The sequence below is a fragment of the Mirounga leonina genome, unplaced genomic scaffold (assembly GCF_011800145.1).
Source record: "Mirounga leonina isolate KUSES-001 unplaced genomic scaffold, KU_Mleo_1.0 Mir_91, whole genome shotgun sequence".
NCBI lineage: Eukaryota > Metazoa > Chordata > Mammalia > Carnivora > Phocidae > Mirounga > Mirounga leonina.
In genome coordinates this window covers 27,608,418-27,627,128 of record NW_023270839.1, presented here as the reverse complement: position 1 = coordinate 27,627,128, position 18,711 = coordinate 27,608,418, and the positions used below count along the sequence as shown (strand labels likewise).

The window sequence follows — 18,711 nt, the reverse complement described above, 5'->3', positions numbered from 1 at the left end:
GTGTTTTTCTAGCTCCGGTTTGCAATCCATTAGTAAAACATGAAAGCAATTTAGTGGGCGTACCGCTTCCGGGCATTAGAACCAAAACAAAAGCTGAAATAGAATAAGAGAGAATAGTAAATCTCAGACTATATTTTAGCGGTAAAGGAAGTGCTGTTTTGTGAAATACTTTTTTTTTTTTAGAGATTTTATTTATTTATTTGACAGAGAGAGACACAGCGAGAGAGGGAACACAAGTAGGGGGAGTGGGAGAGGGAGAAGCAAGCTTCCCGCGGAGCAGGGAGCCCGATGCGGGGCTTGATCCCAGGACCCTGGGATCCTGACCTGAGCCGAAGGCAGACGCTTAACGACTGAGCCACCCAGGCGCCGAGCGGGGAGCCCGATGCGGGGCTCGATCCCAGGACCCTGTGATCATGACCTGAGCCGAAGGCAGATTCTTAACGACTGAGCCACCCAGGCGCCCCATGTCTTGTGAAATACTTATTTCATTTTATACATTAAGTGTGTACGGGGTTAAGATGGAAAATTTGTTTGAGATACACCGCTCTAAAGTTGCAGTTGTCAAAAAGTCCGAGGAAGACCCTTTCAAGGAGTCTGAGAGATCCTCCCTCTCCTTAATTAAGTACATATCTGTATGAGGCCAGATTTTCTTCATCCAAATGCTTCAACCAAAACCTTTCTCAGCAGATTTAATGTAGAAGCAGCTATGAGAACGGAGCGGTCTTCTTTAGAATCAGGCATTAAAGATATAAAACGATTCCACTCTTCTTATTTTTTGGTTGGGAAACAGTATAGTCATTTAAAATTTTTAAATGCTATTCGTGTTAATGTTTGTCATTTGAACACTTTGAATTTAAATTTATGAATATAATTAATTGCTTTAATTACTAACACGGTAAATAGCAATGGATATAACCTACACGACAAGCGCTTTGGGGCTCGCAACCGTTTGAGAACAGCTGGTCAATATGAGACAAAGGACTTCAGGCCTGACTCGCGGCAGGTTTGGCTCGGTCTGAGGCCCTTGAGCCGAGAGGCTCCAGCACCACCCACTCCGCGGACACCCAGACGGGGGACGCCCCACCCTCGGCGAGAGTCCTTGCAAACCGAAGCAGATATCGACGGAAAGGGCAGAATTTGTCCCCGGTGTAGACGTGTAACAGTGCACAAGTATAGGTTTCAACTGCAGGGGAAAACAGGTCACAGAAGGAAAGGAAGATTTTAGCGAATCTTTGCGACACTGTCGCGTTTCGTTGGTTCCGTGCCGTAAAAACAGTCGCGGAGCCGCCCCCAGCCGAGGCAGGGGAGACGTGCGGGGCAATGGCGGATATGGAGGACCTCTTCGGGAGCGACGCCGACAGCGATGCTGAGCGTAAAGGTGGGATCGGTTGGGCTTCAGGGGAGGGGGTGCGTGTAGGGGCTTCTGCGGCGGGAGCCCGACGGCGGTCCAGTTCCGGGTCTGCGAACCCGCAGGCACTGCGGACCAGTGGTGCCGCTTCCTCCACTCCTTCCCCAGCGCCCCCTGCACTCCCGGCGGTACCAGCCTCCCAGGGCTGGCGGGCATGGAGGGACAAACAGTGTGAGCCTCGGGGCTCTTGGTGTCCGTGGAGCATGCGGTGCCTGGGAGCGTGTGGGGAGGAGTGCGGCGCGGGGCAGGGGTGGCGGCGCGGGCGAGCCTGCGCAGCCCGCGTAGGAACCTTGGGGTCCAGCCCTGTCCTGTCTTGCAGAGGCTAGCGCAAGTAAGAGCTGTTTGTGAATGAATGGACATTAGGTGCTCGGGAATATGGGGCTGGGATGGATGAATTCACAGAGGGGCTGGGAAAAGCCACTTGATCGAAGGCAGAGTGTAGCGTGATGCGGAGTTTGAAATGTCTGGGTGAGCAAGACTGGCAGGATACCGCGATAGGACTGTACATAGGCGTTACGCACCGGAGACAATGTGTCTTCTGAGAGCCTGTGCAGAAACGGGAATTTCTTGAGTCTATGGTATTAGACTGGAGAGCGTATGGGATCAGTGTTTGGAGAGGAGAGAGAAAGGATTTGTTGATGAAATGAATGATAATTGGTGCATGGAAATATTTCTGGCGCAAGGACTGTAGATAGTTTGAGTTTGAGATGTGAACGAGAGTTAATTTGAAGCGAGAAAGCGCCCAAGACCAAGTTCAGAATTCTTGCAACCCTCCAGGCTCGAAGTAACCGATCTACTTTTTTCCTTAGCAAAGTACGTTATTGAGGTTGCTCTTTTTCCCTCTAACTCCAATTTATTGTGTTTGTTTGTTTTGTTTTGTTTTTAAAGAGTGTAGTGAAGGGAGCATTAGGTGGAAATGTAAAGTGAGGGGTCCATCGAGATGCGCGTCCAGGAGCTTCTAGTCAGGATGAGTCTGGAAGTATAGAGTCCTGTATACTCTTGTTCCATTATCTTTGTTAATGTTTTCATTTTCCCCTCATTTTTACTTGTCTCCCTTTTGCCTTTCAAGGCACAGTTCCATGTGAACTCTCCCATGACTCACTATCATGAAATTGTTCATTCAGTACTTATTGATCCCCATATTATGTTTCAGTTACTTTGCTAGGTGTTGGGGTTAGAATGATGAAAAGATTGTCTCCTCTTGCCCCACCAGCTTAGACGGATGTTTAATACATATTTGATAAATAGTTGGATGGGTAGAAGCAGTAGTTTAGTAAGTGTACCCTGCATTGCTTTCCTATTGCAAACTCAGTGTATGGGTAGTGACGTATGGAGGTGGTTGCTCTCTGGGCTTCATGTTTTACTTTCTTGTGAGTCTGTTGCTGCTTTCTTCCATGTTCTCATTAGGTAATAGGATATGATAGGATTTACTTCCAAATCTGTCCTCGAAGGTTGCTATTGGTCTTGAAGGTAGTACGGATGTGACAGGGTAATTCCGGTTAGGCCTAGCATATTTCATTATTCAGTAATGATAGAGATAATAACTAAGAGAGTTGTGGAAAATAACTACACCTGACAAATTTCTTGCCATAACAATAGGTAGAATCTCTACCTAGGCCCAGCGTGTTTCTTCTATGTGTAATTGTGCCAGGTGTCTTTAATTTCTTTCAACAATGTTGTAGCTTTAATTGTTTGTCTTGCACCTCCTGAGTTAAATTTATTCCTAAGTATTTTATTCTTTTGGATACTATTGCAGGCAAATTTGTTACCCTAATTTCATATTTGGATTGTTCATTGCTAATGTATAGAAATACAACTGATTTTTGTTCATCAGTCTTGTACCTTGCAACCTTGCTGACTGTATTAGCTGTAATTGTTTTTTGTGTGTGTGCATTCTTTAGGATTTTCTACATATAAGATCATGTCATCTACAAATAGAGATCATTTTACCTTTTCCTTTCTAATTTGGGTAGTTTTATTTCTTTTTCTTGCCTAATTGCCCCAGCTACAACTTTGTGTACAATGTTGAATAGAAGTGGTGAGAATGGACATCCTAGTCTTGTTCCTGATCTTAGGGAGAAAGCATCCGTGCTATCACAATTACATACGTTAGCTGTGGGGTTTTGTAGATGGCTTTTATCAGGTTGAGGAAATTCCCTTCTGTTCCTAGTCTGTTGAGTAGTTTTATCATGAAAGGGTGTTGGATTTTGTCAAATGCCTTTTCTGCATCAATTAAGATGCTCACTTTCCTTTATTCTGTTAGTATGGTCATATTAATGTTGAACCACCATTGTATTCCTAGGATAACTCCCACTTGGTCATGGTGTATATCCTTTTAATGTGCTGCTGGGTTCAGTTTCCTAGTATTTTGTTTAGTATTTTAGCATTTGTATTCATAAGATGTATTGGTCTGTAGTTTTCTTTTTGTGTGACATCCTGCCTGACTTTGGTATCAGGGTAATGCTGGTCTCAAAGAATAAGTTAAGAAGTGTTCCTTTTGCTTCAAGTTTTTGGGAGACTTTGAGGATAGGCATTAATTCTTTAAACATTTGATAGGATTCACCAGTGAAACCATCTGGTCCTGGGCATTTCTTTGTTGGATTTTTTCTCTTTTTAAAGATTTTATTTATTTGACAGAGAGAGACACAGCAAGAGAGAGAACACAAGTAGGGGGAGTGGGAGAGGGAGAAGCAGGCTTCCCGTGGAGCAGGGAACCTGATGCGGGGCTCGATCCCAGAACCCCGGGATCATGACCGGAGCTGAAGGCAGACACCCAAGGATTGAGCCACCCAGGCGCCCCTCTTTTCTTTTCTTTTCTTTTTTTTTTTTTTTTTTGAGTAGGCTCCACACCCAACATGGGGCCTGAACTCAGGACCCTGAAATCAAGAGTCATGTCACATGCTCTACCAATTGAGCCAGCCAGGTGCCCCGTGTTGTTGGAAATTTTTTGATTACTGATTCAAACCCTACTTGTTACAGGTCTTCACAGATTTTTTATTTTGTCTTGAATCAGTTTTGGTAGTCTGTTTCTAGGAATTAATCCATTTCATCTAGATCATCTAATATGCTGGCATAGGATTGTTTATAGTATTCTCTTTTAATCCTTATTTCTGTAAGGTTGGTATTAATGTTCCCACTATCAGTAATTTGAGTCATCTTTTTCTTGGTCTGTTTGGCTAAAGGTTTGTCAGTTGTGTTAGTATTTCAAAGCACAAACTTTTTGTTTCATTGATTCTTTTATTTTTCTCTTCTCAATTTCATTTATTTCTGCTCTAATCTTTATTTTTCCTTCTGCTTGCTTTGGGTTTAGTTTTCTTTATCTAGTTCCTTAAAGTGAAAGGTTAGGTTATCAGTCTGAAAGTTTTCTTTTCTTTTCTTTTTAAGCTCTGTGCCCAACGTGGGGCTTGAACTTATGACTCCGAGATCAAGAGTTCCATGCTCTACCGACTAAACTGGCCAGGCTCCCCTTTTGTTTTTTAATGTAGGTGTTTACAGGGGCGCCTGGGTGGTTCAGTCGTTAAGTGTCTGCCTTTGGCTCGGGTCATGATCCCAGGGTCCTGGGATCGAGCCCTGCATCGGGCTCCCTGCTCCGTGGGAAGCCTGCTTCTCCCTCTCCCACTCCCCCTGCTTGTGTTCCCTCTCTCTCGCTGTGCCTCTCTGTCAAATAAATAAAATCTTTAAAAAAAAAAAAAATGTAGGTGTTTACAGCTATAGATTTCCCTTTCAGCGCTGCTTTCTCTACATCCCTTACCTTTTGGTGTCCTGTATTCTCATTATCTGAAAATATTTTTAATTTCCCTTGTGATTTCTTCTTTGAGCCCTTGATTGTTTGAGTGCATTGTTTAATTTCCATATATTCATTTTCCCGTTTTCCTTTGGTACTGAATTCAGTTTCATTCCATTGTGGTCAGAAAAGATACTTCATGTGTTTTCAACCTTCTTAAATGTATTAAGATTTGTTTTGGGTCCTAACATATGGTCTATCCTGGAGAATGTTCAATGTGCACTTTGGGGGAAGAATGTATGCTCTGGTGGTGGTGGAGTATTCTATTGTTATCTCTATGTCTGGTTGCTTAATAGTGTTTAGGTCCTCTGTTTCCTCATTCATCTTCTGTCTAGTTCTGGCTCTTACTGTTGGGGTATTGAAGTTTCCAAGTATTATTTTTGGACTATTTTCCCTTTGTTCTGTCAGTTTTTGTTTTTAGGTGCCTATACGTGTGTGGGTTTTTTTTAAATTTTTTAAATTAACATATGTATTTGTTTCAGGGGTACAGGTCTGTGATTCATCAGTCTTACACAATTCACAGTGCTCACCATAGTACTTATCCTCCCCAGTGTCCATACCCAGCCACCCCATCCCTCCCACCCACCTCCACTCCAGCAACCCTCAGTTTGTTTCCTGAGATTAAGACTCTCTTATGCTTTGTCTCCCTCTCTGGTTTTGTCTTGTTTCATTTTTCCCTCCCTTCCTCTATGATCCTCTGTCTTGTTTCTCAAATTCCTCATATCTGTGAGATCATATGATACATGTCTTTCTCTGATTGAATTATTTCACTTAGCGTAATACCCTCTAATTCCATTCACGTCATTGCAAATGGCAAGGTTTCATTTTTTTTTTTAATGGCTGCATAATATTCCATTGTATATATATACCACATCTTCTTTATCCATTCATCTGTCGATGGACATCTTGGCTCTTTCCATAGTTTGGCTATTGTGGACATTGCTGCTATAAACATTGGGGTGCACGTGCCCCTTCAGATCACTACATTTGTATCTTTGGGGTAAACAGTAGTACAGTTGCTGGATCGTAGGGTAGCTCTGTTTTCAACTTTTCGAGGAACTTCCAGAGTGGCTGCACCAGCTTGCATTCCCACCAACAGTGTAGGAGGGTTCCCCTTTCTCTGCATCCTCGCCAACATCCATCGTTTCCTGACCTGTTAATTTTAGCCATTCTGACTGGTGTGAGGTGGTATCTCATTGAGGTTTTGATTTGTATTTCCCTGATGCCGAGTGATGTTGAGCACTTTTTCTGTTGGTGCCTATATACCTGTTATATCTTCATGTCAGATGGACACTTTTTTGATTTCATAATGCCCTTTTTTATTTTGTAACAATTTTGTCTGAAGATTTATTTTGTCCAGGGGCGCTTGGGTGCCTCAGATGATTAAGTATCTGCCTTTGGCTCAGGTCATGATCTCCGGGTCCTGGGATTGAGCCCCGCATTGGGCTCCCATATCAGCGGGGAGTCTTCTTCTCCCTTTCCCTCTGTCTCTCTCCCCTGCTCTTTCTCTCTGTCTCACATGAATGCATAAAAAATCTTTAAAAAAAGATTTATTTTGGGGCACCTGGGTGGCTCAGTCGGTTGGGCGTCTGCCTTTGGCTCAGGTCATGATCCTGGGGTCCTGGGATCGAGCCCCGCATCAGGCTCCCTGCTCAGCGGGAGGCCTGCTTCTCCCTCTCCCACTCCCCCTGCTTGTGTTCCCTCTCTCACTGTCTCTCTGTCAAATAAATAAATAGAATCTTTAAAAAAAAAAAAAAAAGATTTTGTCTAATATTAGTATGACTACTATAGCTCTCTTTTGGTTATTATTTACATGAAATATCTTTTTTCATCTTTTCACTTTCAACCTATTTGGGTATGTGGTTCTAAAGTGAAACCCTTGTAGAAAGCATAGATGGATCATTTTTAAAATTCTGCCAATTTCTGCCTTTTCATTGAAGTTAATCCATTTCCATTTAAAATGATTACTAATAAGGGCTTATGCCATTTTGCTATGTTTTTCTTAAGATTTTCTTTACTTTTTTGAGAGAGCACAAGTGGGCGGAGGGAGAGGGAGAAACAGACTTCCTGCAGAGCAGGGAGCCCGATGTGGGGCTGGATCCCAGGACTCTGGGATCATGACCCGAGCCAAAGGCAGACGCTTAACTGACTGAGCCACTCAGGTGCCCCCATTTTGCTATTTTCTATGTGTCATATCTTTTTTTGTTCCTCAGTTCCTATATTATTTCATCTTTTAAGACTGACTTTCTTTTAGGGTCCTGTTGATTTCCTTCCTGTTTATTTTTTTTTGTATAGTTTTTAGTTTTCTTAGTTACTTTGGTGATAACATCTTAATTTATAATAAGCTATTTTGAATTAATACCTACTTAAGTTTAGTAGTATACAGAAACATTTTTTTCTACATAGCTCATTCTCTCTTGCCGTTATGTTATTGTCACAGATTATATCTTTATACACTGTCTTCCCAGTAATGTGGTTTTATAACTGTTTTATGTTACTATGTTTTAAACCTAATTAAAAAAGGAGTTACCAGAAATACATTGATGTTGACTTTTATAATTACCTTTTTAGTTACCTTTACTGTTGTTCTTTATTTCCTCATGTGGATTCAAATTACTGTCCTTTTATTTCAGCTAGAAGGGTTTCCTTTAGGAGGCAGGCCTACTAGCAACCGTTTTTGTTTATCTGGGAATATCTTAATTTTGCAAATTTGTTTTTATTGAGGTGAAATTCATATAACATAAAATTACCATTTTAAAGTGAGCAATTCTGTGATATTTACAATGTTTCCCTCTTTTGACTGTTTGAATAGTGCTGCTGTGAACATTTGTGTACAAATATTTGAGTGCCTGTTTTCAGTTCTCTTGAGTATATACATAGGGGTGGAGTTGCTGAGTCTTATGGCAATTCTTTGTTTAACTTTTTGAGGAACAAGTAAGTAAACCATTTTCCACAGCAGCTGGACCATTTTACGTTACTACCAGCAATGTTCGAGAGTTTTATTTTTTTCACATCCTCAGCAACACTGAGTTTACCTTTTTTTTTTCTTTTTAAGTAGCCTCCATGCCCAGCATGGAGCCCGACACAGGGTTTGAACTCACCACCCTGAGATCAAGACCTGAGTTGAGATCAAGAGTTGGACCCTAAACCGACTGGGCCACCGAGGCACCTCCACATTTTTTCTTTTTTTAATGTAGCCATCCCTGTTGGTGTCAAGTGGTATCTCATTGTGGTTTCAATTTGCATTTCCTAATGGCTAATGATGTGGAGCAACTTCTCATGTGCTCATTGGCCATTTGTATATATTACTTTGGAGAAATGTCATTTCAAGTCTTCTGTCCATTTTTTAACTGGGTTGCCTTTTTGTTGTTGAGTTGTAAATATTCTTTATATATTCTGGATACTAGACAGCAGATACATGGTTTGCAAATATATCCCCCCATTCTTTTGATAGTTTTTTCAGTTTCTTGATGATGTCTTTTGTTGAATAGAAGGTTTTCTTTTTGAAGAAGTCCAATTTATCTATTTCTTCTTATGTCACTCATAGCACTTTCATTCTGAAGTATAGTTTTGCTGGGAATAGAATTCTTGGTTGACAGTCTTTCTTTCAGCACTTTGAATATGTCATGGTTTCTGATGAGAAATCATTGTTATCCAGGACTCCTTGTATGGGACAAGTTGCTTCTTTTGATGCTTTCAGCATTTTGTGTGTGTGTGTGTGTGTAACAGTTGGATAATGAAGTATATGGGTGTGGATCTCTTTAACTTTATCCTATTTGACATTCACTGAGTTTCTTGAATGTCTTTCATCACATTTGGGATGTATCTGGCCATTATTTCTTCAAATAATCTTTCTGCCCCTGTTCTTCTGGGACTCCCATTATGTATATGTTGGTACACTTGATGGTATCCCACAAATCTTTTAGATTTTATTCATTTTTCTTAATTTTTTTCTCTTCTGTTCCTCCTTTGATCTTAATTGACCTGTTTTAAAGTTTGCTGATTCTTCTCCCTGCTTACATCTGCTGTTTAGCTCCTTTAGTGAAATTTTCACTTCATTTATTGTATTTTTCAACTCCAGAATTTCTATTTAGCTCTTTTAAAATAATCTTTTTTTTTTTTTAAATATCTGTCTTTTTATTGATATTCTTTATCTGGTAAAACATTTTCATTGTCTGGGCTTCAGGGACAATTTCTAGCCTTTTTTTCATACGTATGGGCCATACTTCCTTGTTTCTTTACATTTCTTTATACTTTTTTTTAAAAAAAGATTTTATTTATTTATTTGACAGACAGAGACACAGCGAGAGAGGGAACACAAGCAGAGGGAGAGGGAGAGGAGAAGCAGGCTTCCCGCCCAGCAGGGAGCCCGATGTAGGGCTCGATCCCAGGACCCTGGGATCATGACCCAAGCCGAAGGTAGATGCTTAACGACTGAGCCACCCAGGCACCCCTACTTTTTTGTTAATAACTGGCCATTTTGAGTATTATAATGTGGCAACTCAGGAAATCACATTCTCCCCTCAGGATTTGTTGTTGCTGTTTGTTATAGTAGTTATTGTTTAGTGATTCTTTTAAATTAATTCAGTAAAGTCCACGATCTTTGTTGTGTGTGGCCACTAAAATCTGTCCTATTAACTTAGTGGTCAGCTTGTGATTGGACAGAGATTTCCTTAAATGCCTAGAATCAAAAACAATAATAAAAAAAAAAAAGACAAAACAAAAAAACTTCCCAGTCTTTGCAGAGAGGCAGTTTACAACCTGTTTTTGCCTTCATTCCTTGCTTGTGCAGAGCCTGAAGGTCAGCCAGAAGTGAGAGCTTAGTGCCCTCTCAATTCTTTCCTGAGCATGTGCACAGCCCCGGGCAACTGTGTGGCCTTCCAGATCTCTAGTAATATGTGAGAGCTTTTAAACGCCTTTACTCCCCATATTATGTAATTCTCCAGCCTTTCCTGCTTTTTAGTTTATTACTTGCCCCAACTACTATCCATTGTCCCAGGCAGAGGCAACTAATACATTCACCTATAAATGTTTTTGACAAACATTCCAAGGTATTGCCTCAGCCCTGAGAAAGTCCTAAGTGAGCTTAAGTCAGCCCTTTGAGCCAGTCCTTCAGTGATCCACCAAGCAGATCAAAATTAACAACCATGGTTCTTTGTGAATGAGGTGCCTCCTCCTAGTAGTGGTTCATGTACCAGAAATGTGGGCTGTCTTTAAGGCATTATGGAGCTGGGGGTTGAGGTGGAGGAATGGGGTAAGTTAAAACACCTTGAAGTTTTACTGCGATTCAGCTGGTTTTGCTTGTTAAGCATTCCCCCGGTTCCTACAACTTTTGGTTAGTTTCCTGAGTAGAGAGAAAATTGATTCTGACAGTTTTTACATGTTTTTAAGTTAATTTTATGTTGAGATTGACTTTTGGTGTTCTTTACTCTGCCTTTTTCACTGACATCACCCTGTGTTTGTGATCTCATAGATTCTGATTCTGGATCAGACTCGGATTCTGATCAAGAGAATGTTGCCTCTGGCAGTAATGCCTCTGGAAGTGAAAGCGATCAAGATGAAAGGGGTGATTCAGGAAAGCCAAGTAATAAGGAACTGTTTGGAGATGACAGTGAGGATGAGGGAGCTTCACATCACAGTGGGAGTGATAATCAGTCTGAAAGATCAGACAATAGATCAGAAGCTTCTGAGCATTCTGACCATGAAGACAATGACCCCTCAGATGTAGATCAGCATAGTGGATCAGAAGCCCATAATGATGATGAAGATGAAGGTCATAGGTCAGATGGAGGGAGCCATCACTCAGAAGCAGAAGGTTCTGAAAAAGCACATTCAGATGATGAAAAATGGGACAGAGAAGATAAAAGTGACCAGTCAGATGATGAAAAGATGCAAAATTCTGATGATGAGGAGAGGGCACAAGGATCTGATGAAGATAAACTGCAGAATTCTGATGATGATGAGAAAATGCAGAACACAGATGATGAGGACAGGCCTCAGCTTTCAGATGATGAGAGACAACTGTCTGAGGAGGAGAAGGCTAATTCTGAGGATGAACGGCCCGTAGCTTCTGATAATGATGATGAGAAACAAAATTCTGATGATGAAGAACGGCCACAGATGTCTGATGAGGAGAAAATGCAAAATTCTGATGATGAAAGGCCACAGGCCTCAGATGAAGAACACAGGCATTCAGATGATGAAGAGGAGCAGGATCATAAATCAGGTAATGCATTTAGGAGAGCCAGAATGGTTTAGTAGAAGCACCCAGATGCAGCAGTGGCCCATTTATTCTTTCTGCGTTCCCACCTTTAGTGCCCTGTTTTTCTCTTCTATCCCTCCATTTCAGTCTTTTCTAAGTGTATATTTTGCTTTAAAAAATTTTTTGTAATGCATTTATTATTTCTACCCCCTTCATTTGTTAATTGATAGGTCAAGAAGAAAAAAAAGAGGACAGCCTAAGAGAAAGATGTATGGTGCTTGAGTAGCTAGATAATGAATAGAGTTGGTTCCATTTTGGTGGATAACTGAGAAGCATGCCTCAGGTGAGAATAGATTTGCCTGGGGAAAAAAACCAATGCCTATGAAATAGCTCCATAGGGTAGCTGTACTGAGGTGTAAATACCATGTTTCAGCTCAGTTTTTTGAGATCCAAAATTTGATCATCCAGAGGTAATTAGGCTCCAGGGAGTTCACTCAGACTAATCAAATGCATAACAAACTAATTTATAAAAATCAAATTGCAGAATTATTTGTTTCAGGAGGATCAGTTATTTCTCTCTTGCCCTTGGGGAAAATTGACACTGGATGCCAAATGATAGTATCAGGAGGTTGCCTGGGAAGTATAACATCCAGAAAATGAAAACATGGCTGGCTGACCTCAGTGTGCTATGTAGCTTGATACATGCATCCTCCTAGAGAGATGTGCTTGGGTCAGAATATTCATTCCTTAGAGACTACAGGAAACACGTAGCCATACTTTGGCTTCTTGTCCCCTTTTTATAATGTCCATTTATACTGTTCTTCTCAAGTTAACACATTCTTCATATAGAATATTAAAGAAATTTAGAGGTCTTATTTCTTTGTATTGTAGAAGTAATCTTGATTAGGTTAGAATTCTTCCTCAAGTAATTCTTGGATTGTTTCATTTCCATAGGTGACTGATTATAATTACATATTGATCCTATCTTAGCTTATATATGGGGGAGGAAGTCTTTAACCCTGTAATACTTACCTCACAGGATAGCTTTCAAGACCACATTTTGGCATTATTTAGGAGAGGAGGCCAGAAAATTTGGAGAGATGGATATAGATCTATCTAGACTACTGGGCTACGATAAGTATTCAGTAACTGGTTCTGGGTAGAGTTATTTTTACTGGTAGCAGAATCATTAAGGCTCATGCATTACTTCCCCAATACTAGCAGAGTAACATAAGACTAGGGTTATGGTAGGGAATCTTATAGCTGGGCATTCTGCTTAACTCTTACCTAGATGGACGGTGATTTTCTTAAAGTTTACAATTAGATAATTGTACCATCCAGAGATATGTTATACCGTTGACCCTTGAACAACATGGGTTTGAACTATGTGGGTCCACTTATATGTGGATTTTTTTCATTAAATGCAGTACATTATTGTAAATGTACTTTTATGATTTCATTAATATTTTCTTTTTTTCTAGCTTTATTGTAAGAACACAATGTGTAATACAGATATAAAATACCTATTATTTATGTTATTGGGAAGGCTTCCAGTCAATAGTAGGGTATAAGTAGTTGTTTTTGGGGAGTCAAACATGGATTTTTGACTCTGTGTGTTTGGTGGGGGGTCTGTGCGCCTACTCCCCATGTTGTTCAAGGGTAAACTGTATTTGTCTCTTCCATTGCAATATTTTTACCTCTTTTTTCCTTTTTTTTGTAATGAGTCCTATAAATTTGGTCATAAGTTTAGTACTACTTTTCTCATTCTATCAAAATTTTCTGCTTATAGAAATCAGTGTTCCTTTAATGAGTTTTAGTTTTAAATTAACTATAGTCTGTATGTGTATGTACAGTTCTGTTAATGTTAATGCCTATGTTTGTGTAATCACCACCACAGAACAGTTCTGTCACTCTAAAAAACTCCCTCATTCTGTCCCTTTTGTAGTCACATCCTTTTTCCACCCCATCCCCTGACATCTCCTGATCTGTTTTATCACAGTAGTTTTGTTTCTTTTGAGAATGTCATCAGAAAAATGAAATCATATAGTATGTAGCCTTTTTTCTTTCATTTAGACTTGTTTCACTTAGCATTATGCATTTGAAATTCTTCCAAATTGTTACATGTATCCGTAGTTCCTTCGTATTTGTTACTGAGTAATTTTCCATTGCATGGCTATACCACAGTTTGTTTATCCCTAGGGTTGCTTTTAAAGCACATAATTCAAAGCTAAGAAATGACTGTGATTATGAAGAACCTCTAATTCTACTCTTACAGAATCTGCAAGAGGCAGTGATAGTGAAGATGAAGTTTTACGAATGAAACGCAAGAATGCAATTGCCTCTGACTCAGAAGCAGATAGTGACACTGAGGTACCAAAAGGTATTCCAGTTACTTCTTTTACATACATATGTATATACTTCTGTCTCTCTTTCTGCATTTAACTAGAGCGCACTGCCAACTCTGGGCATTTACCCCAGACTGCAAGACCCACAGAGGAGTGTGCATACACTTAGTGTACACGGGGAGGTTGTATGGATATTAAAAACTGTTTGTGCTTAATCAGTTGAAGAAGAGCCTACTTCTTTTCTTTTTTTAAATGTAAGCTCTTTGCCCAGTGCGGAGCTTGAACTCATGACCCTGAGATCAAGAGTTTCCTGCTCTACCAACAGAGCCAGCAAAGAGCCCCTCTTTTTTTTTTTCCTGCTTCATTTATAGTTAGATGAATGTGTTGCTAGGAGGCTGAGGCTCTGATTGAGGTGGTAACCTCCATTCTTTAGTTTGAATACTGATAGTTTCAGGACAACTTGTTCTTAAGTCCTTAACAGGTTAATAACACATAAAGAACTTGATTCTTCAAGCTGTGGGTTAGATGAAGAATTTGTCATAAAAACCCAGGGTTAGGTAAAGTAGGTTTGTTGTAAGGATAAAAAATCTACCTATACATCTCTATGTATGACTCTTTCAAATGGCAGATTGCTATACAATAAAGATGTTAGCGTAAACGTTTCTACAAATACAGTTTTGATAGTTTGATTATGCACAACCATCATTGTGCTGAATGGTAATTAGACGATGTTAAATAGCTTATATAAATTATAAGTAACACTACAACTAAAGTAATTAGAGGGTCAGCTAGAAGGAAAAGGAGAGGGCTGGCAGAAGAGCAAGCTCTGGGATTCACTTAAAGACAGCTAGCAATTATGTGCCCGGACTTCGGAATCAGATGATCTCACTTAGAATTTTCATGGCTCCACTTTCTAGCTGTATGAGTTTGGTCAAATTAATTACTTACTACACTTCAGTTTTCTTTCTTTCTTTCTTTCTTTTAGATTTTATTTATTTATTTGTCAGAAATAGCACAATCAGGGCAGAGAGAGAGGGAGAAGCAGGCTCCCCACTGAGCAGGGAGCCCGTTGCAGGGCTCGATCCCAGGACCCTGGGATCATGACCTGAGCCGAAGGCAGACGCTTAACCGACTGAGCCACCCGGGCATCTTTCTTTTTTTCTTTTTTTAAAGGCTTTATTTATTTTTCAGAGAGTCAGTTTTCTGATGTATAAAAGGGAGATGATGCTAACCGTCCTAGAGGGTTGAGAATTAGATATATTCATTCTTTCATTTTATTCAGTTATTTATTGAGAATCTACTGTGTAGTAGTACTCTTCTGGGCATTGGAAATGTAGCATTGATCAAAACAGATAAAGACCTTTTCCCTGTAGAACTCAAATGCTGATGGGGTCAGGGTAGGTTGGGGTCAGGATAGGTTGTTGACAACAACGTAAGAAGTAAGTTAAATATATAGTATGTCAGATGGTGATAAGAACTAGGAAGAAAATGAATCAAGAAGGGATATGAGGGGCGCCTGAGTGGCTCAGTCGGTTAAGTGTCTGACTCTTGATTTTGGCTCATGATCTTAGGGTCCTGAGATCGAGCCCTTGTTGGGGCTCCATGCTCAGCGGAGAGTCTGCTTGAGATTCTCCCACTCTGTCTCCCCCGTGCGCGTGTGCCCTCTCTCTCAAATGAGTCTTAAAAAAAAGGTGCGGGGGAGGGACATCTGGGTGGCTCAGTTGGTTAAGCATCTGTTTTTGGCTTAGCTCATGATCCCAGGGTCCTGGGATCGAGTCCCACATCGGGCTCCCTGCTCAGCGGGGTGCCTGCTTCTCCCTGTACCTGCCTCTCCCCCTGCTTTTGTGCACTCTCTCTTTCTCTCTCTCTCTCTCTGGCAAGTAAATAAAAATCTTTAAAAGAAGGGGGGAGGCAGGAGAGTGTTTGTGGGTGGGGTTTTCATTTTGATTTTACCATATAGATGAACTTTCAATACCCTGACCTTCCTCGCTGCTTTTTTTTTTTTTTAATTGTTATGGCTTTATTATTAATATTTTTTTAAAGCGGTTTAAGGTTCACCGTGAAATTGGGGGAAGATACAGAGATTTCCCATATACCTCCTGCCTCCACACATGCATAATCTCCCTCATCAACAGCATTCCCCACCAGAGTGGTACATTTGTTACAACTAGTGAACCTATGTTGATACATCATATATCATCCAAGGCCCATAGTTTATATTACCCTTCAGTCTGGTTCACTGTGGTGTTGTACATTCTGTGTGTTTGGGCATATGTGTAATCACATATATCCATTATTATGGTATCATATCTGGTATCATATGGAGTAGTTTCACTGCCGTAAAAACCCTCTGTGTTCTACCTGTTCATCTCTCCCTCCCCCTAACCTCTGGCAACTAATGATCTTTTTACTGTCTCTCTAATTTTGCCTTTTCCAGAATGTCATATAGTTGGAATCATACAGAATGTAGCCTTTTCAGATAGACTTCTTTTACTTAGAAATATATATTTTCTCCATGTCTTTTCCTGGCTTAATCACTTCTTTTTAGCACTGAATAATATTCCATTGTCTGGATGTACCAGTTTATCCATTCATCTACTGTAGGACATCTTGGTTGCTTCCCAGTTTTGGCAGTTATAAATAAAGCTGCTATAAACATCTGTGTGTAGGTTTTAGTGTGGACATAAGCTTACAACTCTTTTGGGTAAATACCAAGGAGCATGATTGTTGGAGCATATGGTAAGAGTTTGTTTAGTTTTGTAAGAAACTGCCAGGCTGTCTTCTAAAGTGCCCATAACATTTTGCATTCCTATGAGCAGTGATTGAGAGTTCCTGTTGCTCCACATTTTTGCTAGCATTTGGTGTTGTCGGTATTCTGGATTTGGGCCATTCTAATAGGTTGTCTCTTCTTTTTCAGTGATCTATCCTCCCCCTTGTCTCAATAGCTCACTCTCCTAGTTTTATCCTAGACTGTGTCATTGCCAATAATTGTAACTTTTCTATAATCCCAGTTGCAAGCAGTCTACTTTCTGACCACCTTCCTATCTTTCTTTTTACCCCCTCTTCTACCCTACCTTGGTTTATTGGTTTATTACAAATTATTGTTGTTTTGTCAAACCTAGGTGAAGTTCTGCCTCAGGTGGTAGGCCAGGGTCTGCAGTTTTAAAACTTGAGGGAGTATGTAGAGAATAGGCATGTATTGAGTGCTTAAGCCCCATATGTGAGTATCTAGACTATAGGAGGACATTTGGGCTCCCGGAAAGTAAAGGAAAATGGAAGAACAAGGTTGCAGTAAATGAAGGGAAAAAGACGTCTTCTGTGAAGTTTTGCTTTTCACTGAATTTGCCCCTTCCCTCTCCACAGGCTCTCTGGTCCTATCTTTGAGAGCCAGGTTCAGAGTTGTGCTTGGGTGGTTTCTTGGTGCCTGGTCCAGAAACCTTGGGAATATGTGGAAGTGATAGCTTTGAAGAACCTTTGTTATAGATACTAATACTGTGACTTTTCCCTCAATATTAAAGATAACAGTGGAACCATGGATCTGTTTGGAGGTGCAGATGATATATCGTCAGGGAGTGATGGAGAAGATAAACCACCTACTCCAGGGCAGCCTGTTGTAAGTAAAATTGCCAGTGTGAACTGGGCCCTTACTGAAGGCTAAGTAGACATTTCAGAGATTTCAGGTTGCTGTTAGGCCAAGAAGAGGAAGTTGCCAACTGATTTGCAGTATGAAAATACAAGAAACAGATGGCTTTCTTAGGTAGGGAAATCTTGTTTATAAGGGGGAGTAGAAGTAGCCGCCCTGGTACATCCATACCATGGAATACTAGTCAGCAATGAAAAAGATTGACGTATTGATATACACAAGAGCTTGGATGGAATTCCAGGGTATGCAGAGTGAGAAAAAGCCAGTCCGAAAAGGTTACATGCTGTATGATTCCCCTGGCATAGTATACTTGAAATGACAAAATTACAGCAATGGAGAAGAGATCAATGGTTGCCTGAGATTAAGGAGGGATGAGGGTAAGAACGAAGTGGATGTAGCTATAGAAAAAGGTGATAGGAATCTTTGTGGTGATGGAAATGTTTTGTATCTCATTGTATCAGGGTCAGTCTCCTGGTTGTGATATTGTACTATATAGTTTGTAAAAATGTTACCACTGGGAGAAACTGGTTGTAAAAACAAAGAAAAAGAAATAACAGCCCAGCAAGAGGTTGGTGACACACCTGAAGAGACAAGACTGCAAGGATTTGTGATTTGAGAACCACTGATCTTTAGGGTTTTTCTTGTTCATGCCAAGAAGTGTGCTGTGTGGAAAATCTTCTCTGATTTTAATTGACAGAGTGACTTTTGTTGGTGAATATGTGGAAAACAGATTATCACAAAAGACATCTTTTGGTTTTTGGTGGGTGGCTTGGGTGGGTAGTGTAGAGACTGAGGGCTGCTTTAGCTCCGAAGTCTCAGTATGCTTCTTGTCTACCTAAGTCATTAAAGTGTGGAGGTTGAGCTAGACTAGACCATTTCCAAAGTTCTTTCAAGCTCTGAAATTGACTCTTTTACTAGGATGAAAATGGATTGCCTCAGGATCAACAGGAGGAGGAGCCAATTCCTGAGACCAGAATAGAAGTAGAAATACCCAAAGTAAACACTGATTTAGGAAACGACTTATATTTTGTTAAACTACCCAACTTTCTCAGTGTAGAGCCCAGGTAAGGGAGTCAATTAAAAGTGTTTCTAGATGTTGGATAGAAATATGTGGAATGTTGATATTTTTCTGATTTTACACAAGGTGACTAATCACAAAATGGTTAACTCACCATGTGTCTCTGAAAAAATAAATCAAGCATATCCTGTGGTGGAAAAAGTATGGACCATTGGTAAAGGAGACTTAATGCTTGTAATTGTTTTTAGCAGTTTGATACTTTCTTATGAATTAACAGAAATCACCAGCCTTTGGTTGTTTTTGACTAGTGC

At 40.4% G+C, this 18,711-nt stretch overlaps 1 protein-coding gene across 2 annotated transcripts in view; it reads left to right on the top strand.

The window, feature by feature from the left end:
- Positions 1-1,078: 1,078 nt before the first annotated feature.
- The window catches only part of LEO1 (LEO1 homolog, Paf1/RNA polymerase II complex component), a 38,184-nt gene continuing 20,551 nt past the window's right edge, over positions 1,079-18,711 (top strand). Inside the window, exons 1-5 of one of the 2 annotated variants that reach the window (XM_034994387.1) lie at positions 1,079-1,378; positions 10,666-11,418; positions 13,670-13,774; positions 17,258-17,352; positions 18,301-18,446. In XM_034994387.1, the coding sequence (XP_034850278.1) occupies positions 1,321-1,378; positions 10,666-11,418; positions 13,670-13,774; positions 17,258-17,352; positions 18,301-18,446 (1,157 nt within the window). In that variant the 5' untranslated portion in view covers positions 1,079-1,320. Of the gene's footprint in view, positions 1,379-9,583; positions 9,612-10,665; positions 11,419-13,669; positions 13,775-17,257; positions 17,353-18,300; positions 18,447-18,711 lie in introns of those variants that run through there. The other variant, XM_034994388.1, reaches the window with a different exon arrangement.